A 22,189-nucleotide genomic window follows, 5' to 3' on the forward strand; every position below is an offset into this window, starting at 1 on the left:
AAAGCAATGCTGGCCCAACTGCAGTAGTACGTGGAGACCGGGTTTAGGAATGACAACAGTGTGTTTAATCGTAGCACTGGCATTTGTACTGAAATCAGAATATGTTATCTCTGAGAAATGGACAACTGTGGCTTTAAACGGCACTCCACTGGAAACCGGCGGTCAGAGTGTGAGTGAGTTTACAGCGACTTCGTCTGCACTGAAAAGCAATGAGGACAAGGTATGTCGGGCATGTGACTGCAGTTTGGTAAAATACGTCATGATAAAATAATTGTTTAAAAAAATAAAATAAAAAGTGTTTTCCTGACTACATTTTGTGCTGTCGCTTGACTTCGTGAATGAAATAAAGATTTTATGTGTCTAAAAAGAACCACCTCACTGCGTTTTACAGTGTTACATAAACTCGCGGATTATGTATTTTTGGACTGATGTTTGATCACAAGTTTTTTAATGTTTATTAATGCGTTGTCAAGCGTTGAATGTGTGTTTTACTTCTGTTACCAGTGTGACAAGGTGATGACACTGCCTGCCACCCAGCGCTGCGAGTTTGTTCTGAACACCACAGACTGCCATGTCGAGGGTGGCTTCATTAATTATCCCTATATCACTTTTTGCTTGTTTCCTCCTAAACTCTTGCCCCTTGCCATTTTTTTCTATGTAAGTACCCCGACATTTACCAACAAGCATCGCATGCACATGAATGTTGAGTACACTACTACAGCTCAGTATTCAGCTCAGAGTCAGATAAACACGAACTATTCCTGTATTCTGTCCTGAAAAGGTAGCAATTGAGTTCATTAAATATAACAGTGCACTAATTATTTGTTTTCCTCTTCTGTTTGCTTCCCCCTTTTCAGGTTCTGTTGTTGCTGATTTTCTTCCTGATTCTTGGACTGATTGCATCAGAGTTGTTAGTTTTGTTCTCAACTTTTAAGCAAGGTTATGATGTTCATTGAGGGGTATTTGGTTAATTTAAATAAGGGTGTTGATCAAGGTGCATTAATATGTGTAGCTTAAGGAGAGTAGACATTTCCATTCATACATCACCCTAATGTCCTCATTTCATTTAAAAAAAATATGGAAGAATGGGACACAACCTAACATGGGGCATCTTGTAACAGACATTATTTAGTAGTTTCCATGTACAGTGGGGATTTTAAGCAGTCATATGGTCATATTACAATGTACAACTCAAATGTTACAACATTCTATCGTTTCACTTCTCTTTTTTCCATTTAAATAATGAGATAAAATATATGTTTATATATAAAACAAGACACTTATTTGTATGAGACATGTAAAGATAATGTGAAAGAAGAAAAATGCTTTGAACCCTAACTAGAGAAAGTGTTAGGCTGTGCCCCACTCTCCCTTTATGGTTGGTTTTGCAATGGTCTGGCAACTACCACACAGCTGGGATCAAACCCATGACCAGTTATCATCTGCTGGACTATGACCCCAGGTGGTTCTTATGTCTGAGAAAAGAGCACCTAATTTGCCCTGTAGCTGCTGTTTGATCACTTCTCACCGTTTAACAAAGCAAATCATCATATGAGTTGAGGTGGTGTTTTGTATTATGTTGAGGTTTTTTATAATAACCACTGATCTGCTTTATTTGAACAAAGATTATTGTTTATCAGTCATAGCCTCAATGTTGCTGGATCTGCTCAGTTCCATGGCAACCTTTTATCACCTAAAGTGTAGTGATCAGAGGCCTGTTTGGTGTTCCAATAGCTCAAGTAAAAAGGGGAAATTTTGGTTGGAGCATTCTGATGAACTGTGCACTTTTGCTTAGTAAATGTGCACTTAACGGCAAAAAGTCTGGGTGTGTACGAGAAGGAATTAGTTTTTGAATCATTTTTATAGGGTGTTGTATGCATTTTTGCTTTCACTTATAAGGACAGTAAATAAATACTGTAAACTGTCCCAATTTACCTGAATTCACCATATCTGTTTAAAGATATTCAACTTTTATTCTATTACGGGCATAATAACAGCCATTATTTTAGTTAGACCAGACACTTTTTAGTCTATTATGATTAAATTATCAAGTACAAGTTCCTTCCCGGTTTACTAAGTGACATCAAATTAAGTAGCACTTCTTACCTTTAAATATGTTTTTTTTTATATGAAAATATTTGCTGACATTTGCTAATTTGTTGACATACAGACATTTTTGCTTTCAAAATCTACACAGTTTGTTGTTTTGAAGAGGTAAAAATACATCACTTAGTTAGCTGGCTTGCTAACAAAAAACGAATATAAAGACATTCATGTTTTGACGATGGGGAAACTGACGCTGTAAAATGCATTTACACTTAAACACATTAAGATGTTTCCTATTTGTATTAAAGTAAATTGCTGCAAGAGTATACTATTATTTGTTATTTTAAAGGGTGTTTGAGTATGCATTATAAAAATATTAATTACCTTTTTTCTGCAGTTTTTGTCCCAACCTCTCTGCTATCTCCTTCACTTTGAGGCTGACACATAATGTGGCTGTATCCTTGACCATATTGGTATTCAATCATATCCTTGAGATGAGTTATTAATTTCTCTCTGCTTTTACATAAAGCTTCTAGTCAAAAGTCAGATAAAATAATCAAAACAATGTATGATGACTGAGAAACTTAATTTGATTATTTTCTTCAGGAATGTAAGGAGCTAGTTTTACACATGCCTAATATTACAGAAATCTTACAAAAACAGAATTTCTGTTCACTTTTTTGGAATGTGAAAACCATTACTATCTAATAAGGTTGTTAGCTGTAGAGCATATATTTTATTTGCACCTTTTGTACTTAACTTTAACTGAAACATAAATGCATGTATATCTCTCCCTTGTATTAGCATTAATATTAATAATTATTGGGATGAAGTCATTCAAAACAGATCCAGTGTTTGGTAGTGACTCTAATTTTATTGAGATGGTACTGTGTGCTTTTCCCTAATGGCATTGGTGTGCAGGGAGTGACATTTTTAGCCCTTGGTAATGGGGCTCCAGATGTGTTCAGTGCCATGGCTGCTTTTTCGCGGCCACAGACTGCTGGCATGGCCATTGGATCTTTGTTTGGTGAGTCTTCTGGATTGTGTTTTATTGTTATGATCTCAGCTTGCTATTTTAAAAGGTACACATTAAAAAGGATAATTCCAAACTTTAGGTAATGCCCATATTTAATTTACTGTGTATTTCTGTCTTTTAGGAGCAGGCATCTTTGTGACCACAGTGGTTGCTGGAAGTGTTGCCCTGGTGAAGCCTTTCACCGTGGCCTCTCGCCCTTTTTTGCGTGATGTCATCTTTTACATGGCTGCTGTCTTCTGGACTTTCAACATTCTGTATAAGGGAGAGATTTCACTGGCAGAAGCCCTAGGTCTGCTTCTCTGGATTCTGTTTTCACCTTTTCTCATGAGGACATTTATATTTACTTTTATGAACATTCCTTCTCATTTCAAATTTTGTGTCATATGTAGCTATGGTATGATAAAGATCTCTGTTCCATCCTGCAGGATATCTGGGACTGTACTTGGTGTACGTTATAACTGTGGTGGTGAGTGCATATATTTATAACTGCCAGGAACGATCTGTCCATGAAACGCTACCGAACTCTACAGAGTTTAGCTCAGGTGAGGAGAGCATTTTTTCTGCTTCATAAACCATTTTTTTTTCACTATATGGCCAGAAGTATGTGGACATACGACATAACACTTTGGTTTTACCCAAATCATTGCCACAAATTTGGAAGCACAGAGTTGTCTAGGATGTCTGTGTATACTACAGCATTAATATTTCCTCTCAGTGAAAGTGAAAGGCTCCAAACATTTGAGCATTGCCCCGTGCACAAGCTGGTCCCATAAATCATGTTTTGCCAAGGTTATTGTTAAAGAATTCCAGTGGCCGAAGCCCTAACCTCAATCCCTCTGAACACTTTTGTGATGAATTGTAACGCCATACCAGACCTTCTGAATTGAAAAAGGTGCCCTAATTCACTACTGCTCTTTATAACAAGTGAGCATAAATCCCCACAACCATGTTCCACAATTGGTGGGAAGCTTTACCAAATGAGTAGAGGTTATTATAACAGCAAGCTGTATTGATTAATGATTATTAACCATTATTTAATCATTTCATATTTAATCATCAACATTTTTAAACAATGTTTTGTTGCCATGTCCTATCAGTATTTAAGCCTTGGGTTAGGGTTAACATGAGATGATCTCATGCTGTTTTTATTAAATCTGTTTTTTTTTTTTTTCTGTGGGGGTCTCAACCTTTTCTTAATCAATTCCTACAGTGCTGTGAAATAGTATTTGGGCCCTTTCTGATACTCCTCTATTTTTGTTCAAGAGAACATGAAGAAACACAAAATAGTTTAAAATTATCTTATCATTTAAAGATTATGCAAAATACATATCCCATGTGAAAAAAAATCCCCCAGTTGAGGAAATTATGAACTTCCTGTTGAAGGTCCTGCCACAGCATCTCAATGTTCAAGTCAGGGCTTTGAACAGGCCACTCAAACCAAACACCTAAATTTAGTTCCATTTGCACCATTCAGAGGTGGGATTGCACTTGAGCTTAAGACCAAAATTGATCACTAGACATTATTCTTCAGGATTCTCTGGTACAGACCAGAATTTGTGATTCTTTTAATTAAGGCAAATCACCAGGCTCTGAAGCATCACCACACCATCACACTTCCATAATTGACTTCCTAGTTTACTGCTTTTGGAAGAAATCTCTTATAGGCAGGCTAGATTAATGATTATTCCAATGATTAATTCCATTATTAATGATTAATGAATATTATTCATTCTCTATTTGAAGATAATAGTTCTCACTGTGATAGAATTTCATTTTATCATGGCATGTGCTGCTTTTTGAGAACTTTTTGGCCTACATCACATTGCTGGAAAAGTTCTATTAAAATGATGTTTAGATTCAGCAGCACTGACAGTAATCAAGCATGGGTGTAATAATAAAAATAATGTCTAATTGAACATAAATTTGAATAACTGGTTGATTGAGTAGCTAAGGAGGCAGTTACGTTTTCACACAAGGCTAGTTGGTGTTGGATAACTTTTTTTTCTTTCAAAAATGAAATATTCATTTACAAAATGATTGTTTTTATTTAGCCTGTCAAATAATATGTTTTGTCTGAAAAGCTAAAAAACTTAAGCAAAGTGAATAAGCCTGGAATATGTCTCTGTTTGAGACTTTTAATGCAAACTCAGAGGAAGGCCAGCATATGGGTTTGTCCAGGTGTAGCAAAACCTGCAAATCCCTGAAATATTTACTTTTTATTACAGGAACAGTATTCTAAAATCTTTGTAAAAATTGCATTTGATCATTCTAAGATTTACATGTATATATGTAGTTTGCTTATATACATTTAAGGTTAGCAAAATTTGTTTGTAATGTGTTCATTGTTTATAATGTGTGTGTGGGTGTTTCAGAGGAGGAGTATGAACCTTTGATCTCCTTCACTGAGTCAACCAGTAGCATCTTCCTGAGAGCTATTAACCCCATAGATTCAAGAAACTGGAGGAGGACACACTGGGGCTGGAAAGTGCTCAAGATTATTCAGGTTAAACATCCCTAGTTGTTTAGCTGTTGATTGAATTATTGGAATGTCTTATGATGGTTGCTGTGGTGTTCAAGTGTTTTTAAAGTTATTGTAGAATCTTCTACAAGATATATACTGCTGGCCAAAAAAAAGTCACCCACTCATACTTTGTTGGACCACCTTTGCTTTGATTATGGCACCCTTTTGCTGTGGCATCATTTCAGTAAGCTTATGTAATGTCACAACATTTATTTCCATCCAGATTTGCATTAATTTCACACCAAGATCTTGTGTTGATGATGGGAGAGTTGACCTACTGTGTAAAGTCTTCTCCAGCACATCCCAAAGATTCTCAATGGGGTTAAGGTCTGGACTCTGTGGTGGCCAATAAGATAAGATAAACCTTTATTCGTCCCACAGTGGGGAAATTTCTAAAACAGGGGAAATTTTCTTATGCTCTTTGAACCACTTTTTCACAATTTGAGTTGGCATTTTCAGTTTGGAATATGCCAGTGCCATCAGGAAAGAAAAATCCAGTGATGGCTTGAATTAAAAGTGGGGTCGGGGTGGGGGTGGGGTGCTCCCCATGGCTTGGGCCTCGCATCTGCTAAGGCTGCACATCGGTTTTGATCATGGGGCTCGGGGTTGGAGTTGGTGTAAATGGAGCGTGGAATGGGGATCCCCTTTTCTGTCACCCCCTGCTCCAACTCCCAATGCCACGTTTTGGACTGGGAAGCTCACGCCATGATTTCTTCCAAGCCAAACAATGACCTAATGTTGTCTGCATCAGGCTCTGAGTCGCAAAACTTAAATAAGAATGGCCCAATGAGTAAGTGAATGTTGTCCAGTTCTTCCCAGACCTACACACAGAGTTGTTGAGGACTCAGAGGTACCTGTACTCACCTCCACTTTCTGGGGTAGTTGGGGTGTCAACCACAATGCAGGCATTCTCCTGCATGTGTGGATTCGATCTTTGCCACTATGAAATTTTGGGCAGAAACAAAATTGCTCTCACTGAGGGCAGTTTACATTCCAGGGCACACAAGTTAGGGATCAGACTTCCGGTTGAGACAGGAGCTGAGGGAACTACAACAACCCCTGCAACTAGTGGAGGCCATACGAGGTACAACTAAGCAGAAGTGGTCTTGTTTGCTGCCAAGGTGCAGACTCACTGTCCCCTCTGGTTCACCCTCACATCTCCAGCTCCTCTAAGGCTGGATGCCAGGATGCAGTCATGGCTAAGGCTTCATCTATATGCCTTCCCCTGATAGCACTGCTGCCAGGAGTCCTAACCAGGGTACACCAGTACTGTCCACCCATTCCTAGTGGCTTTGCATTCGTCCATCTGACTTTGGTTCTCTGACCAAATATCCCTCCTTTATGGCACTCCTTGGGAGGTTCCAGTCCAGCAGGCTCTTCTCTCTCAGACACAGGGGGCCATCATTTACTCCATACCAAAAAACTGAAACCTTTAGGTCTGGCCCCTGAGAGGCACCAGCTCATAGAATCTAGTCTCTCAACCAAGGTTGTGGAGACTACGCTGAGTTCTAGGGCTCCCTACACCAGGAAAACATATACCCAGAAATGGAGGATCTTCCTATCACAGTGCGAACAGCACCATCGGAACCCACTACACTGGTATAGTGCTGGAGTTCCTCCAGGAGCGCTTCTCAGCAGGACTAGCTCCTGCTGCCTTTTAGGTGTATTTGGTGGCTATTTCTGCTAGCCATGCAGCCATCATTCTCCCTCTGTGGGGATACATCCATGGATCTCTTGTTTTTGCATGGTGCAAGATGGCTGTGGTATTTCTGCAGGCCACAAGCTCCCTCCTAGGATCTTTTTTGAGTGGTTATTAGGGGCCCTCTTTGAGCCACTGGAGTTAGCCTCATTCATTAGAGTCTGCATGTATTCATCAGTCTCTACTGCACGGATGTTCCCAGCAGCCTTCTGTTCCATCTCACATGGTTCTGTGGGTGTACTGTATAATGCATGCACTGCAGCAGACTGGTCCTCTCCACAGGTGTGCATCAGTTCCCACGATTTGTACATGGCCTCAACCAGTCTCAGGTCCGGTGGTGCTCAGCTGCTCCCGTCAGCACCCGCAGCCATCAATGCCAATTCATAAGATCCTGGGGGTATCCTGTTGGTATTGACATTCCCATAGCATCAAGCCATGAACATCTCAAGTTATGTATGTAACCTGGTTCCCTGAGAAGTGCTGCTACATCACCTATCTCTCTTTTTTCCGACCACATTTCTTTTTATAAAGATGGTGGTTCACCAATATGCTTTCAGGTTTTAATAATGCATTGAACAGTTCTTAACCTAATTTTAGATTTCAGCAATCTCCTCAGTTGTTTTCTTTGCAGGCCAAAAATCCTACCCTCCTCAAACAGAGTAACAACCTTTTCCACAACCACATGACATGGTTGTGTAAAAAATGAGAAGCTACCCATTGCATCAGTCCGGTTTGAATAATTACTTAAATAATCAGCTGAAACATATTATTTACTGAGGGAAATTATCCAATGGAAGGTTCTTACCTATTATCTTAGTTAAATCCAGGTTTTCGCTGTTTTTTGGCCAGCCAGTGTTTATGAAAGCTTTAATGGCGGTTTTAATATCTACTATCAGTTTTTTGAAGGTTTATATTTTAAGATTTGTTTTAGGGGAGAGTTCTATACCCAGTTACTACTATTGTAAATTGACGATTAAAGTGCTAAATGCTGTTTGCATTGCTCTAGCTGCCATTTGAGGTGCTGCTGCTGCTGACAGTTCCAGTTGTGGATACTGAGAAAAAGGAATGTAACTGGAAACGACCTCTTAACTGCCTTCACCTTATCACTGGGCCACTAGTATGTGTACTTACCTACAACTCAGGGAAATGTAAGTGTGTCAACATGGGACCAGACACAAGTAACATTTAGTTCTGTGTTTTTACCTACCATCTTTAAGCATGTTGGGCCTATACAATATTCAATCATTAGGGATAGCTATATGCATTTAGCTTTTTTTTTCCTCATTGTTTCATGTTTTTTATTCTTGGTCATTGTATGACACTCTAACACTCAGCCACAGAGAGGTAAACCAATTAAAGCTTAACATTTCCCTTTAAGAGACTTTCTCTGCTCTGTTAGTGAAATGAATGTAAATTGTAGTAGTCTTTGAATATTCTGAATACTGGCAAATAATTATTCTTTTTGTTGCAGATGGTCTGTACCTCATTGAGGGAGAGTTTCCTGTGTGGATGCTTACAGCCTTTGTTGGAGCCTTTCTCTCAGGCATAGTCTACTGTTCTACCACTAATGAGCATCGACCTATTTACCACTTTGTGAGAATTAATTCCACAATTGTCATCTTCAGTCCATTTTATACAAAGAAAATACAGTTGAACTGTTTTAAATTGTTCTATAATCTTAGATTTAACCCCTACTACTATATTGCTTAGTGAGTCTAAGAAAACAAATTTTAGCTTAAAGATTAAAACATATTTATTGAAATCGACAAACCTGCTTGATGAGCTTTATGAGTGTTGTTCATGAGCATCAGTGAGTCCCCCTCCTGTCATAGTGATTCACAAGTCATTACTGTCAGGAGTCTTGTTTGGAATTAGTGGGAATTTGCTGCCTGTGTCAAACATCATCATTCCCCAAATTGAGAGACTTTAGAAGTCTGACTGAATCATAGCTTGGAGTTAACCAGAGAGCGAGTGAAAACCTAAGAACTTGAGAGCATGAGTATAAACAAATGGTAGTGAAAGAGTCTTATAGAATAATAGAAGGTAAAAGATTTATTACTGATAGTTTTTTTTTTATTGCAGAATATCTAATTTATTTATTTATTTGTCTGTAATGTGGTGAAAATCTAGTGAAAGAAAGATGATTGATCCTTCTTGACTTTTATAACTGATCTTTATTATGGGATTTGTATCATTATCATTTGGCTAACAGTCTAAAACTATTTTGCTCAAACCTGATGAGAGTGTGGTTTAGGATGGACTTAAATTGCATTGATGTGAACTAGCAGTTGTGATATCCATCTGTACAAAGGAGAATACTGCAGCATAGCCCACTTAAAACTGTTAAAACTGTTCTCATTAGTATGTCATGGTGTGTGTATGTGCAGCTCTTCGCTTTACTGGGATTTATAGTGAGTGCTTTGTGGATCAACACAGTGGCGTCAGAAGTTGTGAGTGTGTTGCACCTGATGGGCATCGTCCTTCGTTTGAGTAATACTGTACTGGGACTCACACTTCTTGCATGGGGAAACAGCATTGGAGGTACATACACACTGGTACCACAGAACTATAAGAATACCTCAGCCATATGGAGCTGTGCTGCAGTTTGCCTTGGGACAGAAAAAGGTTTTAAAATATGCTAGTATTTTATCCCTTCTGTTCAGTTGAGTTCAATTTATTTTAACAATACATATCACAAATTAGCAGTGAAATCTGAGTCTAGATACTAAATGAGGAAGTTAGAGCCAACAGTGACACTTTAAAATTCCTTTTTTTGGTGATACTGTACTTGTTTCGTTAAACAGATTGCTTTGCTGACATCACTATAGCACGGCAAGGCTACCCCCGAATGGCCATTTCTGCCTGCTTCGGAGGCATTATTTTCAGTATCCTTTTAATGAAGTACTTTTCCAGCAGTCACTAGCATTTTTTCCATTAGGGACTAACACAAACTGAACCCAGATGTTTATTTATAATTGTTTTAAGTAGACCTTAGCATCTGTCTACCTCAGACATGCTGTTTGGAGTTGGTCTTGGCTGTCTGTTGCAGATGATCAACCTTCATGATGTCATAAAGGTATGTCTGAGCCACCATATTTTCCAGTTTCCATTGTATGTCTACAGAGGACATGTGAATGTTGTTAATCTTTTAAATCTCATCTCAGCTCTTCTTTAAATGTAATATGCCTCGCACTGACCACATGTTTTCTTTCATACTCATAAAATTATTTTCATGCAGACAAATATCATACTTATTTGGAATTTTAATCTGTTATGATTACACTAGGCCAGGATAGATTTACTGTTATAAAAACTGAACCCCAGCCATTTGTATCTATGGTTCTGTACAGAAAGGTGGCATTCTGAAGATACATACATTGCCCACAGTGTTTAATTATACATATTAAATTAACATTTCAGAAATCTTCTGTTTGATAAGCTGATAAACCATTTGCAAATTTCTCATAAATGTTTTGGCTAATTTTCTTCATCTTTGATCCAAATGTTGACAGGACACATAATGTCATGAAAAAATATGCTAGAGTCAATAGTGAGAGGGAATATTCATCTGAATACATGTTTCTAATTAATTATGAAATTAAATATGAAAAAAAGCAATTTAATTAAAATAAAACCAAATGAAAATAGAAACCCTAAATGACTGCAGGTATGACTCACATGTTTCTTGTCTGTACACAGCTGGAGTCAGAGGGTTTGCTGTGTTGGGTGCTGGCAGCAGCACTGGGTCTCTCTCTGGTCTTCTCATTTGTGCTCGTTCCTCTGCAGTGCTTTCACCTGAGCCGAGCCTATGGCATCTTCCTTATGCTCTTCTATGCTACCTTTCTAATTATTGCACTCCTTACAGAGTTTGGAAAGATCCACATGTAAACGTAGCACATTCACTGGCCGCATGTATGCAGGAAGGTTATGAAAGTGCAGAATTTTTAACAGTGTAAAAAAAGTATAACATGTCAGAATCACATGTTATTCATAAATAATGTGACTGCTGAATCTGGATGATTGCTTGATTTTTAATAAACACAACCCTTGTGGGGGTTAGATTACCATAGTTACTTGTTTTTTGTTGTTTACTGCCATTTATTAATTCTCGTTAGTAGCAATATCCGAATAACTGCATTTATACGAACAACTGTATACAAATCTTGGGTCCAAAAACATGTACATATTTTTGGGTACAAAAATATGTACATACACCATTAATAGATCCCTATACTGATATGGCCTGAAAATACTGTTGCACAAAGGTTAAGCTGTCTTATCCAGGACTGCATTACTGAAGTTTGTATATATACAATGGATATAAAAAGTCTGCACATCACTGGTGGTCTGAATTAGTCTGAAATTACAACATATAAGTATTAAGTGAAAAACAATTATTTTAGTAGAACAAAAAAACTTAACTTGGCAATACTCCCAAACTTTCTTACAAAAACATCTAATCCGATTGTAGGAGAAACTCCTGCACATGACCCACTTCAGGTCAGCTCACAGATTTTTAGTTGGAATAAGGTCTGTACTTCAGCTAGGTCATTCAAAACATTGATTTTCTTTGGTTAAGCCATTCTTTTATTGATTTGGATGTATGCTTTGGTTGATAGTCATTCAACTGATTCATAAGTTTACTAGCGGACACCTGAATGTTTTGCACTAAGATCAACTGGGATTCCTAGTTATTCATTATTCCCTCTACCTTGATAAACGCCCTAGTTCTGGCTGAATAAATGCAGCCCTGAAACATGAAGCTGCCAGCACCATGCCACACTGTATGACTGTATTCTTATGGTATTGTGCTTTTTTGCATGAAAACATGCCTTTTGAAACTGGTCTCATCAGACCTTAAAACATAACACATCTACCATATAGTTTCAGGTGATTTAGTTGAGCTTGGAGATTTTTTGCCACAGCCCAGCCTTGTGAAGAATATGAGAGATTGCTGTCACATACAGAAAGTAATCAATACTTTGCAGATATTCCTGTAGCTCCTTCAATGTTGCCTTACGTCTCTTGGCAGTCTTCCTGTTAAGGTTTCATCTTGTCTTTTTTTAAAAGAAGGAAGGTGGGATGGAATAAGATGAATAATTTCCTGTCTTTGTGATGTCACTGTGGTGTTCCATTTTGTGACAAGTGGGAAACAAAGCTTTATAAGTTCTTTACAGACTATGGTATAAATAGTTATATGAAAACAAGAAAATGTGAAGAAAATCCTACTGACACAGCTGATCTTTATTTGGAGTCAATCAGAACAATTTCATCGACAGATGTACGATGTATGATACTTTTGAACATGACTGAATCTGATTGGTTCATTCTGAAACCAGTCATATCCCCAGATATAAAAAGGTGTGCACACTTATGCAACCAGGATTTTGTAACTTTTTTCCCTAAAATGTTTCTAATTGTTATTTCCTAAAGTTGTGCTTAAAATTATGTATACCCTTGTTATTTTTTGGGTTTTTTGGTTGTCTTCTGTGATGAATGAGTTTTATAATACTTTCATATATTTAATATGTGACAAACAAGTGAAGAAATAACGTGATATTTCAAGAAATATGACATTTCGTGGGGTTTTTATTGACAAATATTCAAAAATCACCATGTTCAGAATTATTCATACCCTTTATATTATATGTTTCAATAATCAATAGAAAAGCCTTTGTTCTTAATGACGGCCTGCAAACGCTTCTTGTAGGTCTCCACAAGATTTCTACAGGTCTGCTGCGGAATGTTTCCCCACTCTTCCTTCGCAAAAGCCTCCAGTTGTTGGACATTGGAAGGCTTCCTAGCCCTGACCCGGATCTTCAACTCTCTCCACAAATTCTCAATTGGGTTCAGGTCAGGGCTCTGACTTGGCCACTTCAGGACATTTATGTTCTTGTCCCTGAACCATTTCTTGACCACTCGCACTGTATGCTTTGGGTCATTATCCTGCTGGTTGGTCCAATTCTCTGGCAGGTTGAGCTGGTGTGCTGACGCCACCAGGTTTTCATCAAGAATCTTGACATAGTTCTCTTTTTTCATGATACCATCTATCTTAACAAGGTTACCTGTACCACTGGCAGAGAAGCATCCCCATAGCATGATGTGACCACCACCATGCTTGAAAGCTGGAATGACCTCTGGGTAAGGAGTGATGCGATATCCATGGAGACTACCTCGATGCAGAATTCGCTGAATGGTGGATCTTGATACCGTCTCCCCTGCTTGGTTGAGGGTGTCTATAAGAGCTTTGGTGGTGATATGGGGGTTGTTGTTTGCATCGCGGCAGATCTTTCTAGCGACTCTAGAGGATACTTTGCGCCTCCTGCCACACCCATCCAGGTTTTTGACAGTGTTGAACATCTTGAACTTCTTGATGATACGGTTGATACAGGGACATCCAGTTCTTTCGAAATTGCCTTGTAGCCTTCACTATGGGCACTGACAACACGCGTACGAAGATCATGACTGAGTTCTTTCTTCTTGGCCATGGTGACAGTGACTGAGAATAGTAAAAGCTTTGCCCCCTTAATTATACTATAATAATTTTAATAATTATATAATAATATAATAATAATTATATTATAATAATTATATACTATAATATGTTTTTTTTTCTTACAGGTGCATATACTGGTGAGATAAACAGTTTTGTTTCATTTTTTGTGAACTGCTGACAATATTTCTCCTTAATTCAAAATATAACTATTGTTATTTAAAGTGTATATTTAAAGGAAATGACAACACATCAAAATAACCCAAGATCATGCAGTATTTGCAGAGCTTTAATAACTCAAATAAAACAAAATGCAAATAATTTGTTAACAAATTGTTAATGCTTTGGCTAAATAACATTAAGAAATCATTTGGTGGAATAACCCCGATTTGCATGCATTTTGGCATGCTCTCTACCAGTCTTTCACATTGCTGTTGGGTAACTTTATACCACTGCTTGGTGGTTTGTGACCATCCATCTTCCTCTTGATGACATTCCAGAGGTTTTCAATCCTGACCAAATCTCCAAAGCCATTTGCAGAAATGCAGCCCCAAACTTGCAAGGAACCTCCACCATGCTTCACTCTTGCCTGCAGACATTCATTATTGTACCGATCTTCAGCCCTTCACCGAACAAACTGACTCCTGCTACAGCCAAATATTTAAAATTTTGACTCATTTTTCTGCATCGCAATTCCTATTTTTTTGAGCATAGTTGATTCACATAGCCTTGATTCTGAAATTCTTCACTACCAAAAGCGGTCAAGGATGGACACAAACAACAGGGTCATGGCTGCCCAAGGCTCACTGATGCGCATGGGGAGTGAAGGCTAGCCAGTCTGGTCTGATCTCACAGAGAGGTACTGTAGGAAAAATTGTGGATTGTGAAATGTGGATGTTACATTGACACATACCACCTACCAAGGAGACAAAGTATATTCCTTCATGGCAAAGGTATTCCCTAATGTGTAAAGTAGGATATTACACTCTGACACACTGCAGCCAAAACTGACTTAACCTCCAAATTCCTCAGCTCTCAATCTGGCTGAGCATCTCTGGAATGTGCTGGACAAAATGTCTGATCCATAGAGGCCATTTTAAGGGTTTAAAAAATTAGTAGGAAGTGCAGGGGCCTTTGCTTTAAATGACTTTAGCACATTATTAAGAATATTATATTTATTATTCATGGACTTCATATAATCAGCCAATGTGTTGTTGACGCCAGACCGTATTTTAGAAACTAATGATGCCCTGGTATTTTCACACACAAGTTTCATGAGTTTACATGTAATAATAAAGGGGGAAAATATCAGTTGTGTGAGTGTAAATGCCTCTTTAGAATTGTGATAAGCAGAAAAGCAAAACGCACAAAATGTCAAACCTTGAGTTGGATGGGCTACAACAGCAGTGAGCCATGTGCCCACTGTAGCCTCTGCTTCAGGTGTAGAGCCAAATGTGATCTTCTACTGTTGTAGCACTTTCACCTCAAGGCTTGATGTTTTGTGTATTCTGAGTTTGACTTCTACTGACTACTATGAATTATGAATAATGTGACTATTACATTCATATCACATGCGTTACTATCACGTTATCAGTAATTAACCAGTCCAGTAGGTGGCAACAAAACAGCGGCTACCTCAAGCGCGGGGTGTTGTGTGTAATCCTGACTTCCTGGCAAATCACGTCCCACCTTCGCGTGGACGTGTGCATATCGATGGGCATACTATTTATATTTGGAATTTCTGCTTATATCTGTTTCTGTATAACGGTCTTAATCTATGAATTGAAAACGTAAAAATGCTACTAATGCCATATGCCTTCATGCAATTTTTATCTATTTGACTTAAAATATGAATATGACCTATAAAGGACTATATAAGTGGCACCTATAAGTTTTTGAATTCCATCTGTGTCAAAGCTTTCTTTCCATAAAAAACAAAACATAATACCATATATTTACATATGTAGGAGAAATATTTTATATCATACAATATTTACAATTGTGTCTAAATTGACTGTAATTTATTGTTTTTATTTTTATTTTATTTTTTATTTTATTTTTGCTTTAGGCCATTCCTTAAAAAATGTTTAATTTTTTACAAATGCATAACTAATTTTTTTTAAATCATTATAAGGTTAAGTACACAATCACAAAAAATACTAAAAGGTAAGCATCACTTTATATTTAATTTCATAAAGTATCTGAACAACAGATTTATCTATTTAAATAAATAAGTAAATCAGTACGCATGCGCGCGAAGAGGAGACTTAATCTGGCAGAGTGTCAGAATTTATCACAACACAAACTGGCAGCTGTTTTGTAGGATCCTGTATATGCTCGCGTTCAGTAACAAACACAGTACCGGACCGCATTCGGTTTTTCTTTTGGCACAGTAAAGTTAAAAAAATAATGTCGGTTCATTCAGTGCAGAATCAGTTCATTGCGGATCAGGAAACGGATACGAGAAACACTGAGGACTGTGATGATCTATTTACAAGCGTAAGTAACGGGTTTTTCTTTTTCTAGCGTGACTGCTTACAAGAAAAGCCAAATAGCAATTCCACTTCTTAGTGAAAAAGATATATACCATTGGGTGTCAGGTTATTCTGCCAACTCGCTAAGAATGCATATCCATTACCGAGCTGTGGTTAGAGGATGGAGTGGAGGCCTGTTCCGCCCCCTGCCCGAGCGGACTCTTAAGTCTGTCAGTCATGACACACAAAGGCTTCTGCATAACAAGTGGGCTGCGTGTCAGATAGGGTTCAGTTCAGTATATAGTAGTTTTGTATATTGCTAACAGCTCACTATCAGCTTTAGACATCTGTAATTACAATACTTTTAACCTTTACAGGTAAACTATAAATGTGCTATATTGTAATACTGTAACACGGTGTGTGTTATTATTAGAGGGTCGAAGGTACGTCCTATTGTTATTCTGCCCTTTGTTTATCTTCGACTTCTGGCTTCTTCTGAGTGTTTATAACAGCCCACAGAACCGTTTCTCTAAAAGTTGTGACATTTGGGTCAGTGATTGGGAAGGGACAAAGTGCTGACAAGGCTCTAGCGCCACCATGGGGTCAAATCTGGCCCTAATTTAAATGTCTGTTTATGCTCATAGATAAATGGCTAAAAATGGCTAAAAGCCTGGCCTTCCTGAATTCTCTGCGTCAGAATGAGTTCAATGCCCCATATGATGTCAATTTCTGCCTCAATAGATTTTCCACCATCTTGGTCAAAAAAAAAAAAGTCAATTTTTTTAACAAATGTTTTCCAGTCAAAAATAATCACACACACACACCATCTATGGAGAAAGCCTGACATAAGTTATTTAAAGAATTTTGAATACTCTAAATGGTTTGTCTGTAAACAGGCCAACGAGGAAGTGAGGTTGTATCTCAGCAATGTCATCATCAGGACCAGGCCAGAGGCTGTGCAACTTTCTTGCCTGCATTGACCTGCTGGTCAAAGTTCCAGTAAAATGCTAAAAATGAATAGATCTAACCCCCTATAATGCTGCTACTCCTCCAAATATCATCCGGTCTTCACTGGGTTTGACTATTTTGACACTTACCTAAATCACTCTTGAATCCCTTTGCCTAAAGTTATTGCTCTGCTTTCCTGTGATTGCTTAAGAAATGGAAATGAAATGCATCTACTATTACTAGTACTACTACTTATATTGATACTATACTATGTATTATTAATATTATTATTATTATTTGTAATAATAATAATAATAATTCTTTTATTTGTGTGCTTGTTTGTTAATAGAAAAAATTGCTGCCACCAGAATCAGAAGCCGAGCCTTGTGCAGATATCTTTAGTGAGGAAGTGTGTGCAGTCCAGAGCTCCATCAGTCAGGCTCCACCACAGACTAACAATTTACAATTGAAATCCAACTTAATGCACTCTGAAGAGCTGGATTTGTTTGCAGGTATCTCCACACGATCACACACAGAAAAAGTTATTGAGTCTGATGAAGTGTCCAAGGGTGATTTTCTAGTTTTAGAGAGAGAGTGCTTTTTACAAAATATTATCTCTTTCTATCACCAGTATGTAATATTAATTGGTAAGGTAGATTACATTTTGAATATTTTATTTGAATCTTTCATCTGAATTGCCTAAAGATGTTTGAATTTATTAACATCATATAATCAAGTACTATTCCCTGTAATAAATAAAAATAATAAAGGCTTTCAGACATTTCAGACAGTATTTAGACAGGATGGCCAACATGAACATGCAGACCAGTATCAGTTGATAATAAGATGTGATGAATTACACACACAGTCACACACACAGTATGTAAAATGAATGATCAAATAAATACCCAGCTGCAGTTCATAAAACCTCTAATAACAAACACATTTTACACACATGATTAACATCAGCAGGGAAGGGGGTGTGTGTGTGTGTGCCTGTGCACCTGTGTCTGTGTGCTCCAAAATAAAGTAATTAAAAAACATTCTAAACAAAATTAAACTAAAATATCTCTGATTTTAAAGTATTACAAACATGCTAATTATGGCCTAATTCATGGTATATTTTAGCTTTCAAATGTAATCAAAAAAGCTTATAAATTACATTAATTATAAAATCTTACAAATTAAAGGTATTTATGGGCATGGGACAGTGTAGCAAGCATGCAGAGAAACACAATCTCAGTGAGCATTTCTTTTTATGTCAGGGTTTACACTGTGCTTGCAAGTCAAGTTAATTAAAGAAAAATGACCTAAAGTAAAAAAATAAATAAATTGAACATGTTTTTGCTAGTTGTATACTGCTATATTTAATAGCATAACTGCTATATTTTATTATTATTATTATTATTATTATTATTATTATTATTATTATTATTATTATTATTATTATTGTGAATATTATTGTTATTAGTTTTGCTATATGTGTAATTGCTTTATGAAAATTTAGAATTTTGTGATTCAGAATTTTGTGCCATAATAAAATCCAAATAAAGAAAAACATAAAGATTTGCCAATAGAGGGGAGGGACGGAGGGAGGGAGAGAGAGAAAGAGGAGAGAGAGAGATTATATTGCAACATTCAGCACTTCATCATTCTGCAAAACACTGAATATTAGACACTTGATTTTTGATCAAAGCATTTTCAAAATGAATGAGAGTACTCTGCAAATATTTTTTTTGCATAAACAATGTTGCTGGACACATGATAGATGCATGTGAAGGCATTTATTCAAATAAAGAGCAAAAAAAAGTAAGAACAAATCATATATAACAACAAAACGAGCTAGAGAACTGTGGCATCAAACTCACAATAATCTAGATATAACACAAGCTTAGAATGTTGATTAAGGGTCAAACAGAAAAGGGTGATTAAGAGTATGTGACAGGGTCATCTGATGGGCCTGATGGGAAATGTTGGTGGTAAAACTTCATGGTTAAAGTTCAATTCAGAAAAAACACATACTGGGTCTCATTGAATAATCTTTTATTTATATTATACATTCACAGTTCATGTGCATTTTGTAACAACCACAGCTATGTAAATAAAGTTTAGGTGCACACCTCGGGGCACAATATTAATAATCTTAATTAATATTGTAATAATAATAAATAACAATATAATTTTATTATTCAGACACAACAGTTAGCATATGCTTAGCTTGCTTACTGGCAAATGTGGCTAATGTAATTTATGCACAGCGGTTATTGAAATGTTAGCCCACATTCTGACAAACATGACTAATTTTATTATTTACACAAAGCAGCTAGCATAAAGATAGCTCATTTACTACTTGGTTAATTTTAATGTCCATGTGTAGCATTCATTCACCAGGAGGAATCCAGGGCCCACTGCACCAATCTGACAATAGCTCTGAGGATTTTATCCTAATGCCTAGTAGTAGTAAGTGTAGCATGTGGAGGTCTGTGTGACCCTCCAAGCAAATTCCTCCCCAGACCATCACAGACCCACCGCCAAACTGGTCATGCTAGATGATGTTGCAGGCTGCATAACATTCTCCATGGCATCTCTAGACTCTTTCACCTTTGCTCAGTGTGAACCTGCTCTCATTTGTAAAAATGGTGCCAATGGCACACCTGACAATTCTGGTGTTCTCTAGGAAATGGCAATTGAACTGTATGGTGCTGGGCTTTGAGCACAGGTCCCACTAGAGAATTTCAGGTCCACATTTCACCCTTATGGAGTGTGTTTCTGGCAGTTTGGTCAAAAATATGCACACCAGTAGCCTGCTGGAGGTCAACTGGGGGCAATCCCTTATGCTTCCTAACTGGACAGACTAATATCCCTGAAGTTAAATTGACTTGTGTATATTAAGTGTTCCCTTACTTTTTTGTGTGTGCGTGCGTGCGTGCGTGTGTGTGTGTGTGTGTGTGTCAGTGTTTACAGGGCACAGGTATTTGTGCATGAACACTACACAAGAAAAGTGACCCTTATATAAAGACAGGATCTGTATCTTGTAAATTGTTTCCAACATAATTGTTTCCGTGCTTAAAAATGAAAATATATACATCACTGCCGAAGAAAATAGTAAGTACTATAGCGGGACAGCCTGATTTGTTAACTCATACAGAATAACTAATATGTGCTGAACATCCCTGTGTCCTGAGAATCGTGCTGCTCTACAGATTCAGAGGAAAAAAAGTTCGATTTCTGCACAGTCATTATTTCAGTATTTACTAAATAATGCTTTGGGTGTGATGGGCAAGTATTGGTCAAATATCAACAATAAAAGTTGACCTATTGGGTTATTGTGTTGCTGTAATAACATCAGTAATGTTAAAATAGACTGCTGCTCAAGAATTACTGGTTACGTTAGCTTACTTAGCTAACTAAAGCGTATCTAGCCATACACAAAATAATCAATAATGACAGATTTATTCACATACACAATAAAATCCTTCAGTGCTACAAACTAACATTAGATTCATATTAAAGAAAATGGCCATTATGATTATCACAGGACGTGCTCACCTCAACGTTATCGCAAATATTATGTTGAATTCTTGGAAGAAGAAATCTTATGTTACTGAGGCAGAGCAGGTATCTGAATATGAAAGAGTCTTACTTCTGTTCTTCAACTTAAATCCTGCAGGTAAGGTCATGGTCCATGGGTGTGCTGGTTGCAGGATCGGGTCAGGGTTTTCTTCCATCGCAGGCTACAGTATTTCAAGCTGTGACACTGCAGTTGGTTCAAAAATAATGCACACGCTGTAGCTTGGTTTGTTGTGCTGTACTTGGACAACTGTTTTTTTTTGTTTGTTTTTTTTAATGCAAGTAATGAGAGATGTGGGATAATGTAGTGGAGTAGAAAGTACTATATATTAGTTCAAAATGTAGTGGAGTGAAAATAAAAAGTCTCAAAAATGTTTTATTCTTCATTAAAGTTCAGATACTGGAAAAAGATACTTAAGTACAGTGGCGGGCCATGCGTTTCACACCTAGGCCTTCACTGGTGTCCTTCCTGAATTAATCCATCTCTATACCATCATTATGACACCATGGCAATAGATACTAATCAACTGTTAAATAGCAAAGTAAAAAAAATATTAGGCTACAGTATTTCACACCTCACAAGGAATAGTTGATTTTATTAAAGTCTGCCTTGAAAATGCATTTATAAGGATGTCTGCGACCAAATCGATTTCTTCTCCTCTGTCAGCCATTGTGAGTTAAAATATATATATTTTATTTAGTTTGTGCAGTTCGCTGCCTCTGACTACTCCAATTATCCAATCAAAGGATGGGAAATTGCTGACGTAATCGTATGCCTGCTAGATGGCCCCAGTGACACCAACTCGAAATCTGATTGGTTAAGGTAACAATTTCATTGCCACTTATTTTAAGCTACAGACGCCTGCACTATTGATTCTGGCCTTAAGGCAGATTTATTTCACCGTGGCAACACATGATGTCAGCCACTGGCTGTAATATGATAGGATAAATATTCTTATCACTACTGGAAGCAGCGCAACCAAGAGAAAAGCTATGAAATGTAGAGAATAGACTATTGGGAATAATTTAATACACATTAATGGAAAAATATATTAAATATTTTAAAATGCAAGTCAGTGATTCAGATCCCTGCTGTTTACGCCAGCAGAGAAGGCCTTGCTGGTCCTGACGGCCCACCACTACTTAAGTACAGTAACCAATTACATTTATGTCATTACTGCCCACCATTAATTAGACAATAAATTTTTTAGTCAGATCAAATATGCTTGTTAAATAAGATCCAAAGTTAACATTACATGAGGCATGGTTGGTGTTACTCAAGTTTGATTATTGTGACTTATATATAGAAAAAAGACATGCTAGATTTCACTGTCTATGCAGCAGACTCTGACATTGGTTAAAATCCACACTTCATGATAGCTCTAACTGCAACTAACAATTA

At 37.3% G+C, this 22,189-nt stretch overlaps 2 protein-coding genes across 10 annotated transcripts in view; both read left to right on the forward strand.

Moving 5' to 3' along the window:
* Window positions 1–43: 43 nt before the first annotated feature.
* slc8b1 (solute carrier family 8 member B1) lies at window positions 44–11,371 on the forward strand. The gene is made up of 14 exons (XM_058381362.1): window positions 44–220; window positions 505–657; window positions 858–910; window positions 2,444–2,501; window positions 2,968–3,073; window positions 3,204–3,371; window positions 3,508–3,624; window positions 5,455–5,585; window positions 8,309–8,450; window positions 8,774–8,895; window positions 9,690–9,843; window positions 10,107–10,187; window positions 10,314–10,378; window positions 11,002–11,371. The coding sequence occupies exons 1-14, from the start codon at window positions 50–52 to the stop codon at window positions 11,188–11,190; spliced, it is 1,710 nt and encodes a 569-aa protein (XP_058237345.1). The 5' UTR covers window positions 44–49; the 3' UTR covers window positions 11,191–11,371.
* Window positions 11,372–16,043: 4,672 nt separating this feature from the next.
* Window positions 16,044–22,189, forward strand: part of LOC131347583 (sorting nexin-1-like) — a 28,303-nt gene continuing 22,157 nt past the window's right edge. For 3 of the 9 annotated variants that reach the window (XR_009203803.1, XM_058381738.1, XM_058381739.1), the window contains exons 1-2: window positions 16,045–16,294; window positions 17,567–17,729. Coding sequence is in view for 3 of the 9 variants with exons in the window: in XM_058381738.1 (XP_058237721.1) it covers window positions 16,205–16,294; window positions 17,567–17,729 (253 nt within the window). In the remaining 6 variants the exon portion in view is untranslated. Of the gene's footprint in view, window positions 16,295–17,566; window positions 17,730–21,488; window positions 21,611–22,189 lie in introns of those variants that run through there. The other 6 variants (XR_009203801.1, XR_009203802.1, XM_058381740.1 and 3 more) reach the window with 5 other exon arrangements.

Source organism: Hemibagrus wyckioides, linkage group LG27, assembly GCF_019097595.1.
Source record: "Hemibagrus wyckioides isolate EC202008001 linkage group LG27, SWU_Hwy_1.0, whole genome shotgun sequence".
In the NCBI taxonomy this organism is placed as follows: Eukaryota; Metazoa; Chordata; class Actinopteri; order Siluriformes; family Bagridae; genus Hemibagrus; species Hemibagrus wyckioides.

Excerpts from the sequence above, each read along its gene's own strand:
- slc8b1 (XM_058381362.1), top strand. The coding sequence starts at position 50 with ATGACAACAGTGTGTTTAATCGTAGCACTGGCATTTGTACTGAAATCA. Across the intron at positions 3,625-5,454 it reads CTCTACAGAGTTTAGCTCAG|AGGAGGAGTATGAACCTTTG; the intron begins GTGAGGAGAGCA and ends TGGGTGTTTCAG. Across the intron at positions 9,844-10,106 it reads ATGGGGAAACAGCATTGGAG|ATTGCTTTGCTGACATCACT; the intron begins GTACATACACAC and ends TTCGTTAAACAG.